This window comes from Anthonomus grandis, chromosome 16 (assembly GCF_022605725.1).
Source record: "Anthonomus grandis grandis chromosome 16, icAntGran1.3, whole genome shotgun sequence".
Taxonomy (NCBI): domain Eukaryota; kingdom Metazoa; phylum Arthropoda; class Insecta; order Coleoptera; family Curculionidae; genus Anthonomus; species Anthonomus grandis.
In genome coordinates this window covers 20,787,025-20,806,529 of record NC_065561.1, presented here as the reverse complement: position 1 = coordinate 20,806,529, position 19,505 = coordinate 20,787,025, and the positions used below count along the sequence as shown (strand labels likewise).

At 32.4% G+C, this 19,505-nt stretch overlaps 1 protein-coding gene across 4 annotated transcripts in view; it reads right to left on the bottom strand.

Moving 5' to 3' along the window:
* The window catches only part of LOC126745677 (5'-AMP-activated protein kinase subunit gamma-2), a 158,688-nt gene that overhangs the window by 14,935 nt on the left and 124,248 nt on the right, over positions 1-19,505 (bottom strand). For all 4 annotated transcript variants that reach the window (XM_050453638.1, XM_050453637.1, XM_050453639.1 and 1 more), the window contains 4 exons: positions 7,160-7,297; positions 6,571-6,791; positions 551-658; positions 8-211 (listed from right to left, as the gene is read on the bottom strand). In XM_050453638.1, the coding sequence (XP_050309595.1) occupies positions 8-211; positions 551-658; positions 6,571-6,791; positions 7,160-7,297 (671 nt within the window). The remainder of the gene's footprint in view (positions 1-7; positions 212-550; positions 659-6,570; positions 6,792-7,159; positions 7,298-19,505) is intronic.

The following is a 19,505-nucleotide window of genomic DNA, read 5'->3' as shown; positions in this document are numbered from 1 at the left end:
CACTTACAATAACATCAAACTTGGCATAAATATCGACCAGTCGTCCCTCAGCATCCACAATGGGCAAAGCAGACACTCGCCTCTCGACGAACTTCTTCAACGCTAAAATGATGGAGGTGTCCTCGGAGGCGGTCTCGATATTATCGTAACTACCGATTTTCAGTTCCCTTAACGTTTTATTCATGTAACTGGGTTTCGGTAATTCGTTTATCTAAAATTGAAAACTGAATTTGAGCATAAAAACTCTGGAAATGGTTTGGTAATATGCCTTTTAATGTTTAACCCTCTGTCCTTATAATTACAGTTGATTTTACTCGTATTTTCTAAAAATATCTTGTGGCAACAAGTCCTTCAAATTTGTCCCCCTTTTACTATGGATAATTCAATTATGAAGCAAAATTAGTTAATTAAATCTTGTTTACCAAGAGGCAACAAAGCCAATGATATTAACTCTTTGTTTACTATATAAGAAAATAATAATTAACTCTGTCTTGACAAATCCCCATCATAATAAATAAAAACTTTACCCTTGCTGAAAATTACTACTTACATACAAAAAGAGGAACCTAAGAATCCTTTTGTGGGTCAGGATGTACAGGACGTTGCCAGTTTCCGGATCGATAACCGGCAACCTATGGATCCTGTTATGGATTAGCACCTGAAATATTAAAGTAAGTGAATCTGCACGACATTGATATAAACGGATTAAAGCCACTAAACCACTCGATCCTAAATGCGGACCAGTTCCGCCGTAAATTTGAAATTATAATGCCTTCAATCGCGGGAGAAAATCAATACTAAAGGGGTTTAATATTATGGAAAGCTTCGCTCAGTAGTAATTGTTATTCCGTTAAATTGACACGTGATAGCTGAATTATATACAAAGTAGATTTAATGGATTTATTGATCGGTTTAAGGGCGCAACCTTGAATATAAATTAGGATTATCAAGTTTAGCAAGAAAGTAGAACTTGCACAGTTTTAGGGTACATACAGCGGTCTTTGATTCAACTCTCTATTGTCAATGGCAAGAAAGTTATCAAGTTAATATTTGATTAAAAAAAAATGATGCGATGATATGGAAAAAGGTGGAAAAGTCTTAGTTTCAGAATAAAAAGAGTATGGGAATCAAGTGATGTTTTTTGGGTTAAATTTGACAAATTAAAGCAGATTTCCAGATGATCCAAACACTATTAAGAAAATGATGTGATGATATGATTATGCTTCTGTATAGCATAAAGGTATATATGCTAATATTGCAAATTCCTTAAAATATTGTAAATACCATCTCTATGCAGACGATACTAAAATTTATTCGTCATTTATACCTAGTTTAGCTGCAATATCAACAGAACAAATAAATAATGACTTTTAGGGGAATTACTGAAATCTTCGGAAGATCATTTAGAAAGAAAATAAATCCTGGCAAATCGACAGTCATTCTATTCTACAATAAAACTTATAAACACCATTTAAACTGGGCAACAATATAATAGAATTTAAGGTTGAAAATCCAGGCTTAATATTGGATTATAAATTAAAATTTAAAGAACCTATTACTCTTTGTTTAAAAAAAGCATAATCGATGTTGAAAGTAATTTATTCCCATAGATATTATTTATCGCTCTGTGAAACACTCGTTTTATCATTTTTCAACTTTGCTGACCACGGCCTTTTTTGGACAGCCTGGACATAAGAAGGGTTCAAAAAAAAGTGCAAAATTGCTGTTTGAGACTCATATTTGGCATAGACAAAGAATATCTCACAAATTCCCCGAAATAGGATAGCTTAATATGAGTGGACGGCGCAATTTACATTCGGCAGTATTTTTTTATAAAATTATTAAATTTCAATGTCCTCCATATCCCCATATTTTAAAACATTTCAAAAGTAGCATTTCATCAAAAAATGTGTCCACATTAAAACCAAGTAATCAACCTGGACTTCTAGATACTGACTGTGATAGGGATTCTTTTTTATAGATAAATACACAGAAGATGAAGCTCACTCACATTCTATAAATAACATTGAAAATAAACATAATACGAAAAGTTTCAGTAGTTTTATTTTAAATATACAGTCTCTAAGAAATAAAATGGACGAGCTTCACCTTTTACTTGATTCATGTGATTTTCCTGATATTGTATTACTAACTGAGCACTAGTTAAAACCTAATGAATATTTCTTAATATCTGATTATATTCCTATATCAATTTTTTGTCGGCAACACTCCATACATGGAGGAACAGCTATTTTAGTTAAACAAACAATTGAAGCTTTTTTCTGTAAAATTAATAAGTATGATAGCTTTCTGTTGGAGAAGGTTTTTGAATTTTCCCTTTGTTTTTGTAAGCGATTAAATTTATATGTTCTTTGTGTTTATAGACCACCCACAGGAGATATTGCTATGTTCCTGGACAAACTTGATTCTCTATTATCCTAATCGTCTCTACATTCCATAGTTATATTGGCTGGTGACTTTAATATTAACTTCACTGATGTAACCTTGCTATCATATCATACATCCCTTTTAAGTATATTGGAATCTTATAACTTAAAGATGCATGTTCTTTCACCCACACGTATATCATCCTCATTTGCATCTACTATTGATTATCTGTGTATAAATTAAATGATGTGTCATGTAGAGTACTCTCATCTGGTATTTCTGACCAGGAAGCCATTCTCGCTAGGATTCCATGCAACACTGTATTTCCTTCATCTCATTATATAGGAAGAATTTTAATGCTTTTTCTTCTACTACAGCTTTGGTTAATTGGAATGCAGTTGAAATGGCTCCTGACCCGTTTACTTTGTTATTTCATGTGCTATGTGACAAGATCAATCAGTGTTTTCCTAAAAAGAGACTTAAAATAGAAAACCATGGGTCACAGCAGGCCTCAGAACTTCAGCTAAACACCTCCGTTTTTTGGCTCCCTCACCAAGAACTCATTTATATACCTTAGCAAAAAAATTAACAACCATGTTCCTCTATGTATCAGACAAATTTTAGAAGTTAAGAAATTCAAAAAGGAATTAAAATCACTTTTATTATCCAGGGCATATTATAGCCTTGATGATTTTTTTAATGAACCTTTTAACCTGTGCTCTGACATCATTTTAGTGTTTTAGTTTTGTTTCCTATTAAATAGTTTAATTTACTTCCTCTAAATTCTGTTTTATTGACAGCTTTACTTATTTTTTAATGAAATTTATCAAAAAGATGCTTTTTTTTTCTCAATCTGTTTTGTTATGATTAATTTTGGTAATGTGTGTAAATTTTATGGTAAAGTGTTTTAGATGTCATGTTTGTTTGAAATTTGAAATTTAAAGTGAATTTTAAATTTTTTAGTTTTTAGGATACTTGTTCACAAGATTTTCTTGTCTTACGTAATATAGCACATTTTCTTTCTTTCTATCTCCACCGCAAAAATGTTCATAACATCAATATCCGAAAATTAAACCTTTTAACTATACCACCTAATAAAAGTAAAACATTTAAGAAGTTTTTTACCTAAATTGCCTCTGTAATTAATAAATACAAAATAATGGACTTTACTTTATCGATACCAGTCTTCAAAATAAAGTTTAAAGCAAAATTGAGTTCAAGAGCATTAATTTGCACATCATCTCACTATGCTATCTCATTTCTTTCTATCTGATCTTACTTATCTTCTTTTTTCTTAATTAATCTCTCTCTTTCTCTTCTCTTCAATTTCTCTTGTAATTTGTAAACTGAAAACTATATTGTTATTTTTTCGTTGCTCACTGCTTTGCGGCCATGTATTTTTTTTAAATAATTTTTCAAGGGCCAAATTACGGACCAGCTGGTAAAGTTCCTGTGTATTAACAGGCAGATAAATTCTATCCTCTCGGTAAACCTACCAATACCAATTAGCTGTAGGAGGAATTATGAAGCAAATTTTAACATGTTGTTAAGGAAAGTTTACAGTTTGGCAACGACATAATTGTTGTGGCCGGTATAATAATCTTAAAAAAAAAGAAAGATTAGGGTCATGAATCTCCCTCCGGTCCTGAGAAAATAAATAAAATAAACAAAAATTATAGATACTTGTTTTGTGCCAAATCCGATATTCTTTCTCTTAGTACTAGTATTAATACGTATTTGCATTTTTGCTAATTGTTTGTAAATATCCCACCAGGCATTTGCCAGTGAATCACAGTACACAGCTTTTTAGGAACTGTATACTGCGCAGTGAATTTGGTAGAATTTGAATCAATTTCTTTTTACATTATTTTTTTAGAGGATGTCTCAATAACCTGATAAAAAAAGAGGTCGGTAAACTTTTCTGAAAAAGAAGTTATTTTGCTCTGTAATTTAGTAAGTCAATATGTGGGTACAATTGAATCAAAAAGAAAAAACTGATCTTGGAAAGATCAGGCCTGGGAGAAATTGACAGCAGAGTTTAATGTAAAAAAAACCCTATGTGCGGGAGGGTTCGAACCCTTAATAATCTTCGAACAAATTATGAGGGTATAAAAAAAGTAGCTAAGAACAAACAGGAAATATTTAAAATTAGTGGCGGTAGTGCATCCATAACACCTCTTACCAACTATGAGGAAATAATTTATAATTTATAAACACTGAGTGTTGAGGGACTGCCTTCAAGATATGATGATGATAGATAACAGAATATGGTGGATCAAATTTGACGTTCCTATATGGAATTTCTGAGATGTATGTTTGCTATGTCACATAACAGTGGCATGGCCAGCGAAGAGAGGCAAGTGAGGAAAGGGTGTAACCTTAAGTCGGGCATTATCATATTAAATAAAGAGATATTTAACCAGATGAAAAATTACAAAATCCTTATACAGATTAAGAACAAAATTTAGAATATTATACACAAACTTCTTGCAAAACTATGCAAGCTCCAACGCTTAAAAAAACCTAAAAAAATTTGAGGTTATAAATTTCCTGGTAAACCTTTTATACGCTGCTTTTTCCTGTTGTTAACTTATTCTACTGGTAAGCGCAAGAATTATCCCGCTGGTAAGACAAACAAGACGTTCATAATATTCAATTTTTAATGTTACCAGCAGGTTAACTTTTCCAGACACTTTACCATCCGGTCCATAATTTGGCCCTAAGCTGATGTAGCTATAATTTCATTTATAAGCATGTATATTTGGAAATAAATAAACCATAATTATTATATAAAAAAAGGTGGAAAAGTTGAATTCTCATTTATATATCCTTATCTCAATTTTAGAATAAGAAGAGTATGGGCATAAAGTGATGTTTTTCAGGTTAAATTTGACAAATTAAAGGAGAAAAACACTACTTTCAGGCGATCCAGCCACTATTAAGAAAATGATGCGATGATATAGAAAAAGGTGAAAAAGTCAAATACTGTAAGTTGTGGGTTTAAAATTTTAGAGCTACAGGTTCAGCCTTAAAAAGAAAATCAACTGGTAGACCCCGAAGTGTTCGGACACCTGAAAACATTGCAGCTGTAAGAGAAGCAGTTGAACGATCTCCTAGACGTTCGGCTGTCAAACATGCCTCTGCTTTGCGTTTGTCAGATCGTTCTGTGAGAAGAATTTTGCACACCGATCATACAAAATGATGATCGTGCAAGAACTTAATGAACGGGACTGGGAAAATCGCCGAGAACGTTCCAATGATATTCTTCAAAACGTCCCACAAAATGCGCTTTTAATAACAAGTGACGAGGCTCATTTCCGTTTGTCTGGCTGTGTGAACAAGCAGAATTTTCGCTACTGGGCACCAGAAAATCCGCGGCAGCTCCATGAAAGGCCACTTCATAGCCAACGTGTTACTGTTTGGTGTGCTGTTGGTTCTTTTGGTGTTTGGGGTAACGGTTACCGTAACTGCTGATCGATATGTCGACATGCTACGTAATTTTTTGGAACCAAAACTTAGGGAACTTGAACATCCAGATGTGTGGTTTCAACAGGATGGGGCTACAGCTCATACGGCAAAAAGGACAATGGACCTGTTAAGGGAAATGTTTCCAGGACGCGTAATCTCGTTACGCGGAGACGTTGGGTGGCCTGCGCGTTCACCCGATCTTACCCCGTGCGACTTTTTCCTTTGGGGCTACCCGAAAGAGAAGGTTTTTCAACATCATCCCCGAACCATTGACGAAAATTGAAAGCAGCAATACGCCAAGAAATTATAGGAATATCGCCTCAAATTACTGCTCGAGTAATGCAAACTTTCAGAAATCAGCTTCGAATGTGTGTCGAAAGAAATGGTCGCCACTTGGACTCTGTAATTTTCAAAATTTAATAAAAACAAAATGGCATACCATATAATTTTTGGTCAAAATGTGGGAGATCACTTTGCCGGACCCTGTATATCCCTATCGCAGTTTCAGAGTAAGAAAACTATGGGAATAAAGTTACGTTTTTCGGGTAAAATTTGACAAATTAAAAGAGTAAAACCTTAATTCCAAGTGATCCAGACACTATAATAAGAAAATTATGCGATGATATAGGAAAACGTGGAAAAGTCGAATTCTCATTTATATATCCCTATCTCAGTCAGCATAATAATTGTTAACCTTCCACCCTTCTTACTGACCTTAATAGCATCATACAAAGAGGCATCCGGTCCGATATTAATAAGTGGCCGGGCATCATGCAGCACTTGTCTCCAAGTGTCCAATTTATGCTCCTCCAGTTCCTCCATAGTGACACTGGGCGATTTATAATACATCCTGAGGATTTTTATGAAGTCGGTGATGGTCAGCATGCCCACGAACTCTTGCTGCGTGCTGTCCCAAAGCGGAGCCGCCCTTACACCTAAAGAACAACAATTAATTACTTACTATACCAGTTTATTTACACCATGAAAAATATAGCATGTGGGTATATAATATAATATGACCAGATTCAGCCAGTAAAATTCCAACAAAACAAATAACAACCTCGCTTTAGTGCCAATTACTATATATCTATTGACACATGGTAAACAGTATGAGGCGAGAAAAAAATCTCTCGGTACACACTTCAAATTAAAGGTGTGTGTGCCTGTGCCAAAAATAACTTTTAGTTAATTCAAGCCAATTAATTATAACTAAAAAAAGGGTGCCTTTTTACAGGTTTACCAGGCCATAAATTTTATTCTCCCTTGAGATAATATAGTACTGTGACACGTATATGGTGCTTACCGTTATAAACTAGGGCGAAGAAAGCCTTCTTGACCAGCAGCTGCGTGTCGAACACCACTAACTTCGCTGACGTCGGTATGAGATCGTAGCACTTGTGAAATTTAAAGAACTTGACGAATATTTGAGATTCATCTTCTTCTGCAAAAGAAGAAATCAGTAGTTAGAATTAAGGTTATGATCGAAATACTTGATACACGCCTACGAATAATAAAAAATACCTTCCATACATTTTACGAAAATCGTTAATTAAAAGGGCTTTGGATTCAATTAAGTAATTGGAACTTTATTATAGAGTTGACTACCAGTTTCCAGGCAGGTAATTTACGAGCAGTGCTTTTAAATTAAATAAACTTGCTAGGAACGTAAACGGGACTCGCTTCGTTTCTCGCCTAGCGAAAGTAATCATCCCCAAGGGTATTTTAATGTATATTATAAGAGGAAATTTCAACGTGACCCTTCATTTATTCCTTCTAATAAGAAATAACTGAAGCTTCATTTAAAGTCCATCATAATGAATTTTTCATATACAGGTGGTGCTTCAAAGGATTATGCGTGCGAAGATTGCCCAACCTGACTAACATTGTACGAGCTACTAAATTTAAATGAAATGTTACTGGATCTAAACGAAAATTACACCCCACTCATAAAACATTATATTAGTGTGTTAAAACCAGTTTATTGGCAAGATCAGCAACTCCGTATATGGGACATATTGTGATCGTAAACGACTCCATCAAATAACTAGGGCAGCAGTACGTGTTTTACGTTTTTTTTTGCAGTTTTACGAGCAACGGCGTAAAATTAATTCAATTTTATGCAGTAAAATCACGGTCCAGTCGTGTCTGGATTGGACCGTTTTTCGATCCATAAATATTCAGTTCATTGCCACCTACATGAAATACAATAATATTTTACGTACATCCTCTATGGATAATGGGCCACAATAGTGGAGACAAGAAGGTCATTCTCGTTTGAAATTGTTTCCCAATCCTCTTTTTGAGGATTATAATTTTGAGGAACGAAATTAATAAAAAATTCTCTAGTGCTTGGATTTGCTTGATTTTTTTCGTGTTATTATAAGAACAGTTGCAGGTACCATTTGCAACAAAAATCAAGAAAATCGGAGCAATAAAAGCGGAGTTCTGATAGGTACAAGGCATCAAAATTACCAACATTAAGGAATTAAATATGAAAAAAAAAACAATAAAAAATCTTCTAGTAATTGTATTTGCTTGATTTTTTCTGTGAAACGTAAGAACAGTTGTGAGTACTATTTGAACTAAAAATCAAGCAAATCTGAGAAATAAAAGCGGAGTTATGATATGAGATATCCAGGTGTACCAAAATTACCACCTTTAGGGAACTAAATATAGAAGTGAAGTATAGCGGGTTAAGGACAGAAATCAAACCTCAAGATTTGAAATTAGCCGACGTTTCGACGTTTATTTACGTCTTTTTCAAGGCAAATTTACATTAGTCTTTGTTTGGATAAAAGCTCACTAAGGATTATTGGGTAATGAGTTAGTAGATAAAGAAGCAGAGAAAGTCATTTCTTGCAACAACTTTATACCTAAAGTACACTACAGGGACGTATTCCCTTTTATCTAGTTAAAAGCCTTTGAATGTTGGAAAAACACATTTTTGGAATATGTATCAAACACAAAAAATACCTATACTTCAATACACGACTATACACTAAACACTGACTTAGAAGGTGCCATTATTTACTATAATTACCATACGTGCTACTTATTTATTGTGAATCAATCTGTGACATAAGCCAATTCTAGTTTATTTATGCTGTGTGTTTTTTTTTGGTTTTACTTAGTGGTTGTGCTGCGTATTTTAATGTATAACGATTGCATCTGTGGTGTATGTATGCTAGAGATGTCACTAGGTTTTAGTTGTTACGTAAACCTCTAATGTAAATTTGCCTTAAAAAAGACGTAAATAAACGTCGAAATGTCGGCTAATTTCAAATCTTGAGGTTTGATTTCTGTCCTTAACCCGCTATACTTCACTTCTACATCTATTGGAGGGACGTTAATTTTTGTACCAGGAACTAAATATGAAAAAAAAATAATAAAAAATCTTCCAGTGCTTAGATTTGCATGATTTTTTCTGTGAACGATAAGAACAGTTGTTGGTACCTTTTGAAATAAAAATCAAGCAAATCTGAGCAATACAAGTGGAGTTATGGTACAAGTTACTTAGAAGTATCAAAAATGGCCATTATTGAAAAATTAAAAAAATTGAAAAAAATTAATAAAAAATCATCCATTGCTTCATTATCATCATTTGAAACAAAAATCAAGCAAATTAAATCAATAGAAGCGGAGTTCTGGTACCAGATACAAAGAAGTCCCAAATTATTTTATTTATTAAGGAACTAAATATGGAAAAAATTAATTAAAAATCTTCCGTTGCATGGATTTGCATCATTTTTTCTATGAACCATAAGAACCGTTGCAGGTACCATTTGAAACAAAAATGAAATAAATCTGATTAATAGAAGAGGAGTTATGGTATAAGATACCTAGAGATATAAAAAAATTGTCACTATCCAGGAACTAAAAATGATAAAAAATCTTCCAGTCCTTGGATTTGCATGATTTTTCCTATGAATCATAAGCACAGTTGCAGGTACCATTTGAAACAAAAATGAAATAAATCTGGTTAATAGAAGAGGAGTTATGGGACAAGTTACACAGAAGTACTAAATTTGCTACGATTAAGGAACTAAATATTCACAAAAAATTAATAAAAAAAATCTTCCAGTACGTGGATTTGCTTGATTTTTTCGGTGAACCATGAGAACAGTTGTTGGTACCTTTTGAAATAAAAATCAAGCAAATCTGAGCAATACAAGTGGAGTTATGGTACAACTTACTTAGAAGTATCAAAAATGGCCATTATTGAAAAATTTAAAAAAATTAAAAAAATTAATAAAAAATCATCCATTGCTTAGATTTGCTTGATTTTTCCTGTGAACCATAAAAACAGCTTCAGGTACCATTTAAAACAAAAATCAAGCAAATTAGAGCACTACAAGTGGAGTTATGGTACAAGAAGTATCAAAAATGGCCATTATTGAGGAATTAAAAAATGGAAAAAATTAATAAAAAAATCTTCCATTATTTGGATTCGCCTGATTTTCTTTGCGAACCATAAGAACACTTGTAGATACCATTTGAAACAAAAATCAAGCAAATTAAATTAATAGAAGCGGAGTTCTGGTACCAGATACAGAGAAGTCCCAAATTATTTTATTTATTAAGGAACTAAATATGGAAAAAATTAATTAAAAATCTTCCGTTGCATAGATTTGCATGTTTTTTTCTATGAACCATAAGAACCGTTGCAGGTACCATTTAAACTAAAAATCAAGCAAATCAGAGCACTACAAGTGGAGTTATGGTACAAGAAGTATCAAAAATGGCCATTATTGAGGAATTAAAAAATGGTAAAAATTAATAAAAAAATCTTCCAGTGCTTGGATTCGCCTGATTTTCTTTGCGAACCATGAGAACACTTGTAGATACCATTTGAAACAAAAATCAGGCAAATTAAATCAATAGAAGCGGAGTTCTGGTACAAGTTACTTAGAAGTATCAAAAATGGCCATTATTGAAAAATTAAAAAAATGGAAAAAAAATTAATAAAAAATCACCCATTGCTTGGATTTGCATGATTTTTTCTGTGAACCATAAGAATAGTTGCAGGTACCATTTAAACTAAAAATGAAGCAAATCAGAGCACTACAAGTGGATTTATGGTACAAGAAGTATCAAAAATGGCCATTATTGAGGAATTAAAAAATGGAAAAAATGAATAAAAAATCTTCCAGTGCGTGGATTCGCCTGATTTTCTTTGTGAACCATAAGAACACTTGTAGATACCATTTGAAACAAAAATCAGGCAAATTAAATCAATAGAAGCGGAGTTATGGTATCAGATACAGAGAAGTCCCAAATTATTTTATTTATTAAGGAACAAAATATGGAAAAAATTAATTAAAAATCTTCCGTTGCATGGATTTGCTTGATTTTCTCGGTGAACCATAAGAACAGTTGTTGGTACCTTTTGAAATAAAAATCGCGCAAATCTGACTAATAGAATCCGAGTTATGGTATAAGATACCTAGAGGTATAAAAAAATTTCCACTATCCAGGAACTAAAAATGGAAAAAAAATGATAAAAAATCTTCCAGTGCTCAGATTTGCATGATTTTTTCTGTGAACGATAAGAACAGTTGCAGGTACTATTTGAAACAAAAATGAAATAACTCTAGTTAATAGAAGAGGAGTTATGGGACAAGTTACACAGAAGTACCAAATTTGCTACGATTAAGGAACTAAATATTCAAAAAAATTAATAAAAAAAATCTTCCAGCACGTGGATTTGCTTGATTTTCTCGGTGAACCATAAGAACAGATGTTGGTACCTTTTGAAATAAAAATCAAGCAAATCTAAGCAATACAAGTGGAGTTATGGTACAAATTACTTAGAAGTATCAAAAATTGCCATTATTGAGAAATTAAAAAAATGGAAAAAAATTAATAAAAAATCACCCATTACTTGGATTTGCTTGATTTTTCCTGTGAACCATAAAAACAGCTTCAGGTACCATTTGAAACAAAAATCAAGCAAATCTGATAAGTAGAAGCGGAGTTACGATATCAGATACATAGAAGTACCAAAATGACCATCATTAAGGAACTAATCATGGAAAAAATTAATAAAAAATCTTCCAGTGCTTGGATTTGCATGATTTTTCCTATGCATCATAAGAACAGTTGCAGGTACCATTTTAAACAAAAATTAAACAAATTAAATCAATAGAAGCGGAGTTCTGGTACCAGATACAGAGAAGTCCTAAATTATTTTATTTATTAAGAAACTAAATATGGAAAAAAATTATTAAAAATCTTCCATCGCATGGATTTTCATGATTTTTTCTATGAACCATAAGAACCGTTGCAGGTACCATTTAAACTAAAAATCAAGCAAATCAGAGCACTACAAGTGGAGTTATGATACAAGTTACTTAGTAGTATCAAAAATGGCCATTATTGAGGAATTAAAAAATGGAAAAAATTAATAAAAAATCTTCCAGTGCTTAGATTTGCATGATTTTTTCTGTGAACGATAAGAACAGTTGCAAGTACCATTTGAAATTAAAATCCCGCAAATCTGACTAATAGAAGCCGAGTTATAGTATAAGATATCTGAATGTATCAAAAAATTGCCATTATTAAGGAACTAAAAATGGAAAAAATTAATAAAAAATCTTCCGTTGTTTGGATTTGCTTGATTTTCTCGGTGAACCATAAGAACAGTTGTGGGTACCATTTGAAATAAAAATGAAGCAAATCTAACAAACAACAGCGAAGTGATGGTATTAAATACACAAAAGTCCAAAAATTATCATCTTTAAGGAATTAAATATTTAAAAAAATAATGAAAAATCTTCCAGTGCTTGGATTTGCATGATTTTTCCTATGAATCATAGGAACAGTTGCAGGTACCATTTTAAACAAAAATCAAGCAAATTAAATCAATAGAAGCGGAGTTCTAGTACCAGATACAGAGAAGTCCCAAATTATTTTATTTATTAAGGAACAAAATATGGAAAAAATTAATTAAAAATCTTCCGTTGCATGGATTTGCATGATTTTTTCTACGAACCATAAGAACTGTTGCAGGTACCATTTAAACTAAAAATCAAGCAAATCAGAGCACTACAAGTGGAGTTATGGTACAAGAAGTATCAAAAATGGCCATTATTGAGGAATTAAAAAATGGAAAAAATGAATAAAAAATCTTCCAGTGCTTGGATTCGCCTGATTTTCTTTGCGAACCATAAGAACACTTGTAGATACCATTTGAAACAAAAATCAGGCAAATTAAATCAATAGAAGCGGAGTTCTGGTATCAGATACAGAGAAGTCCCAAATTATTTTATTTATTAAGGAACAAAATATGGAAAAAATTAATTAAAAATCTTCCATTGCATGGATTTGCTTGATTTTCTCGGTGAACCATAAGAACAGTTGTTGGTACCTTTTGAAATAAAAATCGCGCAAATCTGACTAATAGAAGCCGAGTTATGGTATAAGATACCTAGAGATATAAAAAAAATTCCACTATCCAGGAACTAAATATGAAAAAAAAATGATAAAAAATCTTCCAGTGCTCAGATTTGCATGATTTTTTCTGTGAACGATAAGAACAGTTGCAGGTACTATTTGAAATAAAAATGAAATAACTCTGGTTAATAGAAGAGGAGTTATGGGACAAGTAACACAGAAGTACCAAATTTGCTACGATTAAGGAACTAAATATTCAAAAAAATTAATAAAAAAAATCTTCCAGTACGTGGATTTGCTTGATTTTCTCTGTGAACCATAAGAACAGTTGTTGGTACCTTTTAAAATAAAAATCAAGCAATTCTGAGCAATACAAGTGGAGTTATGGTACAAGTTACTTAGAAGTATCAAAAATGGCCATTATTGAAAAATTAAAAAAATTTAAAAAAATTAATAAAAAATCATCCATTGCTTGGATTTGCATGATTTTTCCTATAAATCATAAGAACAGTTGCACGTACCATTTAAACTAAAAATCAAACAAATCAGAGCACTACAAGTGGAGTTATGGTACAAGAAGTATCAAAAATGGCCATTATTGAGGAATTAAAAAATGGTAAAAATTAATAAAAAAATCTTCCAGTGCTTGGATTCGCCTGATTTTCTTTGCGAACCATGAGAACACTTGTAGATACCATTTGAAACAAAAATCAGGCAAATTAAATCAATAGAAGCGGAGTTCTGGTATCAGATACAGAGAAGTCCCAAATTATTTTATTTATTTATTAAGGAACTAAATATGGAAAAAATTAATTAAAAATCTTCCATTGCATCGATTTGCATGATTTTTTCTGTGAACGATAAGAACAGTTGCAGGTACCATTTGAAACAAAAATTTAATAAATCTGATTAATAGAAGAGGAGTTATGGTATAAGATACCTAGAGATATAAAAAAATTGTCACTATCCAGAAACTAAAAATGATAAAAAATCTTCCAGTGCTCAGATTTGCATGATTTTTTCTGTGAATGATAAGAACAGTTGCAGGTACTATTTGAAACAAAAATGAAATAACTCTGGCTAATAGAAGAGGAGTTATGGGACAAGTTACACAGAAGTACCAAATTTGCTACGATTAAGAAACTAAATGTTCAAAAAAATTAATAAAAAAAATCTTCCAGTACGTGGATTTGCTTGATTTTCTCGGTGAACCATAAGAACAGTTGTTGGTACCTTTTGAAATAAAAATCAAGCAAATCTAAGCAATACAAGTGGAGTTATGGTACAAGTTACTTAGAAGTATCAAAAATTGCCATTATTGAAACATTAAAAAAATTGAAAAAAATTAATAAAAAATCATCCATTGCTTGGATTTGCATAATTTTTCCTATGAATCATAAGAACAGTTGCACGTACCATTTAAACTAAAAGTCAAGCAAATCAGAGCACTACAAGTGGAGTTATGGTACAAGAAGTATCAAAAATGGCCATTATTGAAGAATTAAAAAATGGAAAAAATGAATAAAAAATCTTCCAGTGCGTGGATTCGCCTGATTTTCTTTGCGAACCATAAGAACACTTGTAGATACCATTTTAAACAAAAATCAGGCAAATTAAATCAATAGAAGCGGAGTTCTGGTATCAGATACAGAGAAGTCCCAAATTATTTTATTTATTGAGGAACAAAATATGGAAAAAATTAATTAAAAATCTTTCATTGCATGGCATTGCATGATTTTTTCTATGAACCATAAAAACCGTTGCAGGTACCATTTAAAACAAAAATCAATCAAATCCGAGCAATAGAAGCCGAGTAATGGCACAAGATGCTCAGAAGTACCAAAACTATAAATTATGCTTCTCGTCTGTATTCAGTCTAAAGAAGTAACATTTCCAGGTAATCCAGAACGTAGTAACATACATGAACTTTTGACCTATCCAGAAATACAAACAAATTGAACAGGTAGGCCGATGACACTGTACTACTAAGTTGTATAAAACTACTCCTCTAACCTCTCTCCAAGACCTCAGCTAGCCACTCCTTGTACGCCTGCGAGATGTGCTCGAACTCTTTGATCTGATCGATGCGATAAACCTCCTCCTCCTCCTCCTCACGGATGGAGGGCAGCACTACGCGAAAATAATTCGAGTAGAGGTGCAGTCGCAACGACATGAGCGGACATCGCGCGGATCACTACTCACTTTCACTAGAACACTAAGTCTTTTGGTCATAGCTTAAAATGCGTCGCGTCATCGATTGTACATTGGCATTGTTTTTTTAATGGGACTTTAAAGGCTATTAAAACAGTTGGTGACTGTAGAGTTAGTCAATTGATTTTTTATGTACAGGTTCCATTTATGGCTTTCACTTTACAGAAACAGATTGGGAGCCTTGAAAAGGAGTTTATTTTTAGAGAGGGATAAATTAGGATTTAATAACACTACTACACAGTATGTAGCTTTTCTTCCAAAAATGACTAGTAGGAGTAGGACACCTTTTGTGATCAAACTAAATATCTTGGGGTTATTATAGATCAAATTTAATTTATAAATCCTTGGTAGAATTTATATTGTGTTATGGAATAGTGGTATGGGGAGGAACCTATAAAACTACATTAAGACCTCTACAAATTGTCCAAAACTAACTTCTAAAAGTAATAAATTTTCAATGTTCAATTCAGGTTTCAGTTAGTCATAGAACATTAAATTTAAAATCTTTCAACTATTTGGCTCCGAAGTTTTACAATATCTTACCTGAGCGTTTTTGTAATATTATAGAGTATGTAAAGGTATATGAGTGTATGTATATGTCGTATGTATGTGTGTAGGTACATATAATACAATATAAGTTCAAAAATAAAACTATGATGTTACGTTAATATATTATTTTTTAGTTACAAAGAAATATATGTATATATAAACAGTAATACAGGGTGCGGCATAACTGTCTCCCTATTTTTAATCTTCCCTTGTAATGTCGTGCGGCGTCGCAGAATAGTGGAGGTACCGCCACTAAGAGCCGTATGGGAAACAGTTTTGCGAAACTTAGAAGTCGCTTGCACCAGTGCTTCGATAATGGTGCGGACGGCACTTGCTAGATATTCTCTTCAAAACCACATTTGTATTTCAACTAACATTTCTTTTATTAAGCCTTAAAAGCAGGGAGACAATTATGCCGCACCCTGTATATTTATTTGTATTTCAAAGACCAATAAATATTCTAATGTTTCTCTTATTAAGATACTCTTTAATTATAAATTTGTTCTATTATTTATCATCTGTATTGTATTTTAAAATGATAAAAACTATAGAGGATAAATAAATAAGATTGCGAATAACACGCAATTTAAACTGCGATTTGCCGGAGGCGATAGTAACAAAAAAAATATCAAAAAATCGATTATCGGTATTAAAATGTTTTTGTAAATCTATTCAAGGTTAAGATTATTATTTTCGTGTGTTTTTTTCCCCTAAATATGTACCTCATATTTGTCGAGAAATTAGCGTGAGTTATCGGTACCTGTACTATCATTAAAAACAACATTTACAGTAAACAGTATTTAAATGATACAAAAAGTAGCTTTTGGTCATAGTATAGAGCATATTTAGTCAAATTCAAATTTAAAGGTTTTTGTATTGTTTAAAAATTGTACTAAATTGAGCATGGCCAAAGGCATTTGTAGTCCAAATTAGTACAAAAGTAAGGAATAAACTAAATTATTAAAAAATTGTGAATTGTATCGTGAACATTTCAGTTTTATGGACTTACTGAATTGTTGCTTTCAGATTAGTCTTATAGATAGTGTTGTAAGATGTTACGGTTACAATATAATATCGTGGTTATTTACAGTTAAATTTCTCATAAAAAGCCAATTAAATGTTCAGTCATTCATTCACTAACAAAACCTCCGATCTGTTGCAGCCTGTTGTAAACAAATAACACCGGGGTAAAAAAACGACCGCTAAAAATAACTAACTCGGCGAAAATCCGAAAATCGATTCAACCTCCGTAAACCGTTCACATTGCCAAGAAAAATACGGGACGTTTTTCTGTTTATATCTATAAATAGCCCCGTATAGTAAAAAAAAAAAGGGACACTTTTACAGTTTTAAAATCGAGCAATTTGTGTGTGTGTGTGTGTTTTTTTTTTGTTCCCGTTTTACCGCACAGGGGGGAAATTTCGCGTCGAAAGTCACCGATCGACTGCCCGAAATTCGCCCAAAAAATCTAAAATTGGCATCTGGACGTTGCTTGGTCGAGGTGCCAAAAAATCAAGACTTGCTCTCGGCTCATTATTATTGGCTCCATTTGATGTGTTTCACACTCCCATACGGATTGTAATTTATTTGTTATAAGGGATTTAAAGTTTTTCAGTCACTAGAAATTAAATTATTCTTCCAGGCAACTGAAGTGACATAATAATAATCAATTAGGGGAAGCAAGGCAAATATCAGGTAAAGGTACATAATATGTCAAAACATGAGTGAAAATCTTCAATGTCGCCCCTTTGCAACAAGATCTATTGACAATAACCTAATTTATTTCTAAGTTTTTTAAAACAAACAACATTAAAGAATCATGAAGTTCTAATAAAACAAGTTGTTTAAGTAATGACGACCTACCATCTTGGGTAGAGTGTGAGTAGGTTAGATGGGTGAAAAAAAAACTAAAAAATAGGCCAAAGAAGAAGAACATACTAAAATTAAGTTTTACTCTATTACAGGGCACCAATTATTGAAGAAATAAAGAAATTGCTGTTGTTAGTTATAGATTGTATCAAATAATTGTTTTTAGTCTTATGACCAACTATTATATAGGACCTAGTATATCCTGGACGCAGTGTTTGCAAATGAGCGCAAATGAGTGTTTTCACACTTAATTGGATAAACTGCAATAGAAAAACACAATTTTAGAATAAACTGGTCAGTACATAGCGATATACTGGCTACAAAACGAATTGGACAGTGTAGATTTGACAAACTTTAAACTGACAGCTAAAGAGAGAACGACAATCGTTCACATTTCACGTTCTTTTTTTATGCCTTATTATTAAAAGTTAATACAATGAATTGTGCACTGCAAACCTTCCTTGGCCCTACCGGTATAAATTCTTACAAACTCATTGACTCAATTATCTCAACCTAACAGACTCTACAGGTTCTAGCAGACAAATATGTTCTGTAGAGAGGTAGAATAATAGAAGTTATATTGGAAATAATCTTTGACGCTCTGAAACAAGAAATCTAATTAATACCACAAGACTTCTTGCAAGAAACACAGTAAATTACCTCAAGGATATCAAATATTCCTTTTAGGGGTTACAGGTTCTCGTTGTTATATAAATATGTTTTGCCTGCTTTTATCGTCTCCATTTTTCCCATTATTTATCATTTTGTGTAAAAAACTTAAATAAACCCTGAAGCAATAATAGAATATAAACCTTCATGTAGTAAATACATATCAGAAATAAATGGGCAGCAGATGTGTGCATCGCGAGTTTTTTTGGCAGGTCGATGTTTGTGTTGCCCGTGCACACACACTCGCCTGGTCCGAATTCTGAATGTCTAATTCTTATTATTATTTATTTATGTGTTTATGTGTGTTGAATTTCTTTTGTCGTTAAATGTTTGCGGTGACGCATGCCCAACTGCGTTGGGTATTTAATCAACGAGATAAATGAGTGGCAAACTACGTTTTGAAATGGCGATTCTGTTTTTTGCAGACGACATAACTGTTGGCATTGAATGGAGGCAATATTGTTCCTTAATATACAGGATATGTTAGACCAATTATGCCCGAAAAACACCATATTCAGACCCTATTAATAAAATTAATTCATGATATAGAAAATATGGTGAAAAGTTGATTTCTCATTTATATATATCCTTATCTCAGTCTCAAAGTTAGAAGAGTATGGGAATAAAGTGATGATTTTCTTTCATAATTAGACCACTAGAAGGTATATAGCATATAGCAAATAGGACACCCTGTACACAGTTTTTTTTTTATGATATCGATAAGACAATTTTATTTCATCCAGGACTTTGAAGTGGTTTTTCAATATTTTTTACTAATTTGACATAATTTTTCATATTTTCCTTGAATTTGAAGTGATTTCTTAGATTTTCTTAGAATTTGAAGTAATTTGTCCATTTTCCAGCAATTTGAAATATTTTCTCACGTTTCCAAACATTTAAAGGAATTTTTGATCTTTTTTGTGATACTGGAGTAAATTTCATTTCACCCAGGATTTTTA